The 9,842-nt window shown below is 46.9% G+C and overlaps 1 protein-coding gene across 1 annotated transcript in view; it reads left to right on the top strand.

Moving 5' to 3' along the window:
- The window catches only part of Dkc1 (dyskeratosis congenita 1, dyskerin), a gene marked incomplete in the record, with an annotated part of 10,259 nt that extends 641 nt beyond the window's left edge, over positions 1-9,618 (top strand). Inside the window, 14 exon segments of the mRNA XM_013509993.1 lie at positions 103-170; positions 624-710; positions 2,026-2,117; positions 2,340-2,524; positions 2,992-3,056; positions 3,379-3,505; positions 3,734-3,864; positions 4,244-4,387; positions 5,803-5,923; positions 6,527-6,645; positions 7,168-7,271; positions 7,563-7,671; positions 8,364-8,501; positions 8,732-9,618. Of these exon segments, the coding sequence (XP_013365447.1) occupies positions 103-170; positions 624-710; positions 2,026-2,117; positions 2,340-2,524; positions 2,992-3,056; positions 3,379-3,505; positions 3,734-3,864; positions 4,244-4,387; positions 5,803-5,923; positions 6,527-6,645; positions 7,168-7,271; positions 7,563-7,671; positions 8,364-8,501; positions 8,732-8,800 (1,559 nt within the window).
- Positions 9,619-9,842: the final 224 nt, after the last annotated feature.

Here is a 9,842-nt window from a genome sequence, read left to right as displayed (position 1 = left end):
CGCGGGGCGCCCGGAGCTGCGCGGAAGCCCCTGCGGCCGCCCTGGCGCCCGTCTTGCGCCTTACACTTCTCTTCTCCCCTGTCTCTCGTGGGTTTCTTTTAGTAATTACTTTGCCAAAGAAGCACAAGAAGAAAAAGGATCGGAAGTCGTTACAAGAAGAAGATGTGGCCGTGAGTAGGATGTGCTCTACTTTGCTTGTATTACAAAAGAGTTTACTTAAGTAACAGCTGAAGAAAATAAGTGGTTTGGATGTTCCCAAGGAGTGGGCTGACTTCGCGTGCCCACCCTGTAAGAACCAAGGAAGCGCTGAAATGGTGCCCCGACGGGACGCTGTACGTGGTTTCCCACATGATGTTGGCCATGCCCGCAGTTCTCCCAGAATTTCTCCCGATTTGTCTCGCCGGCAGCCATACAGTTACCCTTTTTAAAATATTTGGACCCTTTATAGTGGCACATGACTTTCCCTAATGAGCTCCCGGATGGTTTCTTTTCTTTCTTGGAGGCCCTAGTGAAGAGGCATAGAAGGCCTTATTTCCAGTTTGAAAGGCGTACACTAGTAGCAGGGATGGAATTGTTCAAAATCAAGTGAAAAGGTCTAATAGGTTGTTTCTGTCCTGTGGAAGGAAATCCAACACGCTGAAGAATTTATTATCAAGCCAGAATCCAAAGTGGCTCAGCTGGACACATCTCAGTGGCCTCTGTTGCTCAAGGTATGTGCCCCGTGCATCCAGGGAATGGCTTTTGGAACGTTCATAACTGCTAACCAGTTGGTTAAGAATGTTTACTGTTAACATCTTCGAGTTTAGTAAATACCAGATGATAGCGTCTAAAGCACCATTCCTTAAGGTATCTGGAGTGAAAGATCCTGTTGTTTAGTGTTCCCAACACTTTTATAGAACACAGCGTTAATGTCACTACAGTAATAAATTGCTGTCAGTTTGTAAACGGTGCAGTGTCTGGTCTGAAGGTGAAATGCATCTTGTCAGCTTGCACCAGTTAGGGCACCACACTTGAAGTAGGAATGCTGTGGTGGTTAGGAGCTTTGAAGCCAGACCCATTTGGGTCAGATTGTGTGTGACCGTGAGCCATTCGTTTCCCCTTCTGAGACTGCACAAATCTCAGATGTGCCAAGGGTTACAGAACATGATGAGCCACAGTTCCTGGCATGTAGTATGTCTTCAATTATTGGTTTATTATTTGGGGTTTTAAATGAGGTATTTCAGTGATGGGTTAAATTATGGTATTTCTATAATTTCTACAATTAAAATGGATACCAGCAGTGAGGATTGGAGAAAAAGTTAAGAGGCACCCCTTGACGAAGCGTTACTAAACCATTGCATACGAAAGTATGGAGTTTGCTTATATCATTTAACAAGAGTTGAGTTTCTACTTGCCTGCTTAAACTGTCATGTAGGCATCACTTGCTTTTCTGTTGTTGATTCTGAAGATACGTTAGTAAACAGGGTAGCAGGGTCCCTGCTGTGAGGAAAAATAATGCTGGGCCATGGGAAGTGGACGGAGAAAAAGATGCTGTTTGTAATAAGTACCCTAATGAAGCTAAACTGGTGGCCAAGTGAGCTGGTGGTACCGTGGTAAGCGTGGCTGCCTTCCAAGTGGTGGCCAAAGGAAAAGCTGTATAAAGAATAGAGATGGGGCATCTGGAGCAGAAACAAGCTGGCTGTGTTGAGAAATGTTGCCAGTCATTGTCAGTTTGGCTGTCTTTTGTCCTTGAGAAAATCAGAGCCACTCCAGTTTTTTTTTTAAGTTTATAACCCTACATGGTGAAACCCAATCTGTTCTGTGGTACCCCAGCAAGTCTCTTTTACAGCAGTGAGTTGAACCAACAAGTGCTCAAGTTTGTCTTGTTTTTACTAATATTGAGGATTTCCCCTGTATCTCAGGAGGTTTAACAGGTAATCCAGGAGTAGAAATCCATATTTATGAATTTGAAAAGGGTTATCACATCATTTTATGTGTCTGGGATGTAGTATTCAGTTTTAATCGTATCGCATCATTGCTTTCCAGAACTTTGATAAGCTGAATGTAAGGACAACACACTATACACCTCTTCCTTGTGGTTCCAATCCTCTGAAGAGGGAGATCGGGGACTATATCAGGTAAGTATCCGGAGCATGCACTGTTCACACTTTACGTCCTTTTCCAAATCCTGCTTTCACATCACATCAGTTGTTCGAGGAGATTGTGTCATCCTAGAATGACTTTGCCCTGAACATACAGCTGACGTCTATGGTGAACTTACCTTTAACTTCTTAAATTTGGTTTTCATTTGTTCAAGAGCACAAGAGCAGGCAGTACATGGAACGATTTTTCCATTCTAGGACAGGCTTCATTAATCTTGACAAGCCTTCTAACCCCTCTTCTCATGAGGTGGTAGCCTGGATCCGACGAATACTCCGTGTGGAGAAGACAGGGCACAGTGGCACACTGGATCCCAAGGTGACTGGCTGTTTAATTGTGTGCATAGAACGAGCCACTCGCTTGGTGAAGTCGCAGCAGAGTGCAGGTATGTGGAAGGGAGCGAAGGGGTGGCTACCTGGAGCTGGGAAGGCACTCTGCATTTGCCTCCCGTCTCAGCTTTCTGAGTTCCAGGTGCTAGGCATGTGCACACCGAGCCCCTACTCCATTCCTAGCATGGGGGCAGAATTCTGTCCAGTGCTGGGCTTGTTGCTCCAGGCTCTGCTCTCCGTGCTTCTGCCTAAAGTGCCCTTGCAAGGCATTTTCCAGTCTGGCTCTACAATGGGTACTGTCCCTGTCCCTGTCCCTGTCCGCACTCTGAACCTTGAATTCCAGGTGAGAAAAAGTGTCTTTGACATTTCCTCACCAGCCTTGTGAATCTGGTTTAATAAAAATTTTACAGAAACATGGAGGTCAAGTTGCCTGCTTTCTTTGTTGTACAAAATGGCATGATTGAGCATATAAAAAATAGAGAAAATTCAGTGGCCACACCTGAGTACTCTTGTCATTTTTCAGGCAAAGAGTATGTGGGAATTGTCCGGCTGCACAATGCTATTGAAGGGGGTACCCAGCTTTCTAGGGTAAGTGTAACTGTAGAGAAGGTCGCTTTGGCCTCTAAACATCTACAACCAGGCCTGCTTTCCTGGTGAGCCTCTTACGCCCTTTCAGTGAGCTGCTTATCCGGCCTGGGCAAGGTTCTGCCAGGTCTCTTCTGAGGAGGAGGTTCTGGTCAGCACCGAGCCTGACTTGAGTAGTGAAGAGAAAAGCAGACACCAAAGGGGCATTTTCAGTCTTGAGTCACTGAAAGAAACCTGGATTTCATTTGTGTTTTAGACTCCCAGAGCATGCCCTTTAGGACCACACATGATGCTAGTGTCTGCTTTGCTTTGCACTTGTTCTCAGGCCCTGGAAACTCTGACGGGTGCCCTATTCCAGCGACCCCCGCTTATTGCTGCGGTAAAGAGGCAGCTCCGGGTGAGGACAATCTATGAGAGCAAGATGATTGAATACGACCCTGAAAGAAGATTAGGTGAGTCATTAGGCCTATGAGGAGCTGGATGCCACAGACCACAAGTGGGGAGGGACACTCTTGAGCATTCTGTGCTGTGGTTAAAAATAGATGCCTTTAGCACACTATAGTCATAGCCTGTGTCCATCATCTCAGTCTTGATGGCTCAGATGGAGAATAACAGTTCCTCAGCCAGCGATGTGTATACTCTGGAAACTAGATGCTGCTTACTTTGTGTGTGTGTCTCAGGGATCTTTTGGGTGAGTTGCGAGGCCGGCACCTACATTCGGACGCTGTGCGTGCATCTGGGTTTGTTGCTGGGAGTTGGCGGTCAGATGCAGGAACTTCGAAGGGTTCGTTCTGGAGTCATGAGTGAAAAGGTATGCCATTATGGGGCTAGAGGTTTTCCAGGTCTACCAACCCTTGGTGGGATTCCACCTGCTTCACGTCCTGTGGGAGGCAGTTTCCCAAGTGTTGCGTTCAGTTCAGGGCAGCCTCCCTGGTCTGTTAATTAAACTTCGGGACACTGAAATGGGCTGCGGTGACAACTGGGTAAAAAAGTATTCTGAGTTCATCTCCGAGCCTACAGAATTGCCTGATTCGGTTTGATGTAGCAACAGTTAAAGGTAGCCAGAAGAGAGGCAGTCGGAGAGACCTGGTGACTCATAATGAGCTTGTCCTAGCAGACGAGTTAACAGGTCTGACAGGTATTTGAGCTATGAAGACACTGAATTCCTTTCGTTCGTGGCTGTTTTTCAGGATCACATGGTGACAATGCATGATGTGCTCGATGCTCAGTGGTTGTATGACAACCACAAGGATGAGAGTTACTTGCGGCGAGTTGTTTACCCTTTGGAAAAGCTGCTGACCTCTCATAAGCGGCTGGTTATGAAAGACAGTGCAGTAAGTCTAGGTCAAGAGTCTCTGTTCAGATAGGATGTAACTCCAAAAGTAAGATACGGTCCTTGTTCTGAAAACTGAATTCCTCTTAAATGAAATTTTGGTGGTGCAGACTTTTATTTGTCATTTTGGGGATACTTCATAAACATTTTTGACTCCTAGTTGCACATGGTGAATGATGGATTCTCTTTGTTCATGGAAATGTGACTAAAATTTCTTGATGTCAAACCCTGTTATAGTACTCTAAAGTAAAAATTCAGTGCCAGGCCTACTTTCATTTTTAAATAAGGCAAATTAAGTACTGACTTTAGTTTTCCCTGAGTAACTTGGTTCAAGTAACAGACTTATTAGTGGTACATAAAATTTTCCTTTTTAGGAGAAGAATTTCAGAGATACCACATTTGTTCTATAGGAATTTTGGAAAAGTTATGTTCTCTTCAAGCAAATTGTAATTTGAGGCAATGTGATCCGAATTTAAAACTGAGTTTATCAAGCCCTTAGCATATATACTTCATAGCTTTGTAATCAAGAACAGTCCTGTTAATAACGCAGGTAACCGGGGCATGGTGGTGCATGCCTATAATTCCAGCGCTCAGGAGGCTAAGGGAGGAGGATTATCTCAAGTTTGAGACCAGTCTGGGCTGCATAGTGAGTTCAAGACCATGGTAAACTAACATGGCAAGACCTTGTCTCAAAAAAAAAAAAAAAAAAAAGAATTTAAAAACACACAAGGAGGGCCTGTTTACTCTTCAAGTATACTGTTTACTCTTCATGTGATTAAATTTTTCCAGTCTTTTTAGTATGCCTCTCCAGTTTATTATGGAGTTTTTAGTTTGAGTTTTTATAGTAGTAAGGTGATATAAAGTGAGTTTCTTGTTTTAGTTTGAGTTTTTATAGTAGTAAGGTGATTTAAGGTGAGTTTCTTATTCCAAACAGTCCAGAATTTTTTAAGTAGCCTTTTTATTCCTAATTGTACTATGATCAAAGAGTGAGGCCTTTTATAAATTGAAATTGTCTTTGTGGCCCAGTGTGTAATCAATTTTTAAATACCGTGTCACTAGAAAATTTTGCCTAACTTGAGGTTGGGGACAGGGATGCAGTGCAGGTCAGTAGAATAGTGCTTGGCTAGTGTGTGTGAGGGTGTTATCAGACTCTCAGAGATGGCCTTAGCTAAAGTACCATGAAATAAGAGAAGTACCCATCACAGTTGTCTTTGATGTTTTGAGTGCTGTGTATAAAATCCTTTGGGCAGTAGCTAGCACACACTCAGTGTTTGCTGCGGTCTTGTGTCTCACTGGGCTGTTCATACCATTGGCCCCATTTCCCGCTGGGCTACGTCACCCGGCCCTGCTGTGGTGTGCGAGTGTGACGGAACGCAGCAGTTGGCGGCTTCACTAACGATGCCCTCTTCCTTGCAGGTCAATGCAATCTGCTATGGGGCCAAGATCATGCTTCCAGGTGTTCTCCGCTATGAGGATGGCATTGAGGTCAACCAGGAGATCGTGGTCATCACCACCAAGGGGGAAGCGATTTGCATGGGTGAGGGGGGATGTTGCCCTCGTTTCTGGAGTTGCTTCCTTCCCGCGCTGTCACAGCTAGGCCTGATGAGAGCTGTTCCTTAAGTTGATCTGATGAATTTTGGGGTCTTGTGTGGTGGTGTGTGGGGTGGTCACGGGGAAAGGGAGGTGGGCAGGGCTCACCTTTATGTGCACATAGCCCCTTGGATCTTCAGGGAGAACTCACAGGTCAAGAGCACTCGTTGTTAGTTGTCTACTTCCATGTAGTTTGTTCAGTGCCAGTTTTTTTTTCTCATTTGTGAAATTTTAACTACTGTTGGATTGTCCCTTACTTTTTATACTGTGTGGCCCTCATCATGAGTAAGTCAGAGCCACTCACTTCCAATATCCCTAATTTGCAGAAGTAAAGCATGTCAACAGGACTCCTTGTAAGTCTAGCATCATTTCCAAAAGCCTCCTTCCCAGAAGGTTTTCTCCATACGTACATCTTGAACAAAGGAAACTGCAGTTAAAATAGAGTATGGGGCTTTCAGTAGGCCTGAAGAAGGCATGAAGTGCAGAATTACGGCTTAGCAGTTACCAAATGTTTCCCCTTCCCATCATCTTCTCTTTCCAACGTCTGTAGCCATTGCATTAATGACCACAGCAGTGATCTCTACCTGCGACCATGGTATAGTGGCCAAGATCAAAAGAGTGATCATGGAGAGGGACACCTACCCTCGGAAGTGGGGTTTAGGGCCCAAGGTAAGTGGGAGTGGGCTGTGGGCCCTGCCGTTACTGTTTGGCTGGGCACGTGCTCCACGGCTCCAGTGTGTCCCCACTGCCACAGGGGTCTGGATTGTTGGTTGCTCGTGAGCAGAGCAGAGGCAGGCCCTGTGTTGGGGCTCAGAGATTGTTTTAGTGGGGGAATGGTTGCATGTTACTTAAATAATCACACAGTGGGGTGGTGAGTTTCAGCAAGGACAGTGGCTCTGAGGAGCACGGAGGTACCTGACACCCAGAGAGTCTACCATAGGGAGTGTGACCTGCTCAGGGGTGAGGGCAGGGTCTTAACCAGTGTGCAGGCTAGATTAGGTGCTGAGGTAAAGCAGGGAGAAAGGGTTCAGGGCTGCTTTGCAGAACAACTTGAGTCCCTGCTGAAAATAGACAAAGGAGAGAAGCCTGTGCTGCCTTGTATACTGGAGGAGTCTGCGTAAGCCACAGTGTGCAGCTAGTTTCTGTCTCCTGCACTCATGTCATTCTAATGGTGAAGCCCTGTTCCACTAGGCAAGTCAGAAGAAGATGATGATCAAGCAAGGCCTTCTGGACAAGCATGGCAAACCCACTGACAGCACCCCTGCCACTTGGAAGCAGGAATACGTGGACTACAGGTGAGGGCGAGTTGTTCAGGGTTGGGAGGGTGCCGAGCCTGGGGGTGGGGAGGGGCAGACTGTGCAAATGGACCCTGTGAGGACACGACTGCCTGGGCCAGGCTTCAGCTGTCTCTTAGTAGTCTGGCCTGTGAGCTCTGGAGGGAGTCAGTCTGGGCTCTTCAGTCCAGTGTTAGTGTTTCCCTGGTGGCTTTGGACCTTCCCAGTATCACTGCATGATGAGGCTGCAGCACAAGCACTGGCTGAAGCTGCTCAGTGGATTTGACCCATTACTGCCTTATCCTCTCTTAGTGATTCCAGCAAGAAAGAAACGGTTGCTGAAGCGGTGAAAACACCACAGGTAGTTGCTGAAGTGACAAAAGCCCCACAGGTGGTCACTGAGGCAGTAAAAGTCACAAAGGTGAGTGGCTCGCATGATCCTTGGAAATGGGCATCAGCATCGGGCTTATCTCGGTGTGCAGCCTAGCATATCTACTTGGTGTGGCGGGCTTCTCGCTGTCACCTAATGGCTGCATGCATGTGTGCGCGCGCGCACACCCCCACACACACACACATGTGTGTCTCGGATTGTGTTGCCCTCGTGTTCCACTCGTGTCAGCTCTCACCTCAGCTGTGGCAGTAACCCCAGGCCAGCACGGATGGCGAGTGTTATTCCAGCCTCTACCCTGGGTTGGGTGGTACCCTGGGTCTGCACAAAACAGGGTACAGAGTTGCTGGAGACCAGTAAGCATTTCTAGGTGGCACCAGTGCTTAAAGGGTCTGAGTGAAGCCTGTCATAGCAGTTTGGTTCCCCCGGGTTGGGGCCCAGAATGGCATGTTGCACTTGGCACTCTCAGTGGTACCAAGTACCAAGTGACCTGAGCTGTGTAGGTGGAGCTTGTAACTTGTCATGTGTGAACTTACCCAGCTGTGCCTGCCCTGTGTGGGGACTTGAGGGCATATCCCTGTGTTCTGTAGTCCAGAAATAGCTTCTCGGGAAAACGTAACTGTTGGGTCCAGTTGAGATATTTGGTGACTTCCTACTTCTTGAGTTACTGAACTTTCTGTGTCCATTATTGCCCAAAGTCTAACTTTGATCACTTGTCATCTCAGCGTAAGCGAGAGAGTGAGAGTGGAAGTGATGAGACCCCTGCAGCAGCCCCCAAGTTGTCCAAAAAGGAAAAAAAGAAGAAGAATAAGGACAAGAAAGCTAAAGCTGCACCGGAGAGCGGGGGCGAGCCTGGAGATGGGGTACGACGAGCATGTGCAGGCTCAGCCCTTGGCTGAGGCAAAGGTTGCTCACTTACGTTCTGGAGTGGCCTTGTTTGTGCCCGAGGGATGGACAGGCGGGGTACCTGGCCCTTGAAAGAGGTGGCTTACAGTGTGAATTGTGTTGGGGGTAGTGGAGGGAGGTGTGCTTTGATCATCTGAAGGTCCCTGTTTGTGCGAGTACACCAGTAGGGTCTCTTTCTTCTCTCTAGGACAGTGACACTGCCAAAAAGAAGAAGAAGAAGAAGAAAGCCAGAGTGGTGGAAGTGGCATCTGAGTAGCAAAGGCTGCTTTGAGCAGTTGTGTCCAGGCAGCAGGAGAAATGGAGAGCCTTAGTGAGAGAAACAGTTCCTTTTGTTGAGGGAGTGGAACAAAGACCCCGGACAGGGTGGAGCGTCCCGGCACATTTAGCTGCTCCTCGAGACCTTCTCAGTGGCATTACCCGCGTGCTCATCCCATCTTGTCCTGTTTTAAGGATATGAGTGATGGAGGAGGCACATTTTATGCCATTGACTCGTCTGAGTTGGGAAGCTCCACCTTCGGACCCAGTACTGCCCAGTAACTGTGCGGCTGTTGGCTAACGGTCATTTTTAACAACAGTGTAGTCCTCTCCTCGTTTACTTTTTCTTACCCCATTTAAAAGGTTTGTAAAAATGAATTGAATGAACTGGTGTAGAACCATCACTAAGTGAAATAGTAGAGCTGACCCGTGTTGCTCACTGGGGAAGCCTTGTGTTGGACGTCCTTTAAGGACAGCAGTCTCTTGTGGTGGTGTCCCCTTGTGTTTCTGGCCCAGCTGTTGGTCCACTGTGTGCACTTCTCAAAGCCTGTGTGTACAGCAGAATTCACCCAAACCTATCTGGCTGTTTGTGGTGGAAACCAAGCCGTTCCTATATTTTAACCCTCATTTACTTTTGAGGAATGAATTTGCTCGTTGCTAGGAGAAGAATGTGGTGATTTTTACATATTAAAATTGATTCTTGATGTTTTTTAAGTATTCCTGTTGGGTTTTATAGTTTTAAGTGATCTCAAACTGGCAGAGCAAAATATATGAAATTATTTTGATTAAAAATATGGAGACTTTCCTGTCCTATTTGAAGTTTGGCTTTCCTTTGTTTGGCTAGTTTTATATTTCTCTGTCTTTCAGTGCTTACCTTGGGGCCTGTCACTTGGGTGGGAATCTCAGGATAGAGGTGGGTTGCAAGAGGTGTGTCACATAGTAGGCCTGGTGCGGGAGGGTGTCTGAGGGGTGGGGGGGCACACATCTGGGTACACGGGGGTTCTGGCAGTTGGGGTCCGGAGGGTGGTGAGTGGGGAAAAGGA

The sequence above is a fragment of the Chinchilla lanigera genome, unplaced genomic scaffold, assembly GCF_000276665.1.
Source record: "Chinchilla lanigera isolate Chin_1 unplaced genomic scaffold, ChiLan1.0 scaffold00193, whole genome shotgun sequence".
Taxonomy (NCBI): Eukaryota; Metazoa; Chordata; class Mammalia; order Rodentia; family Chinchillidae; genus Chinchilla; species Chinchilla lanigera.
Note: the sequence above shows the minus strand (reverse complement) of the source record. Positions and strands in the feature narration are given on the sequence as shown.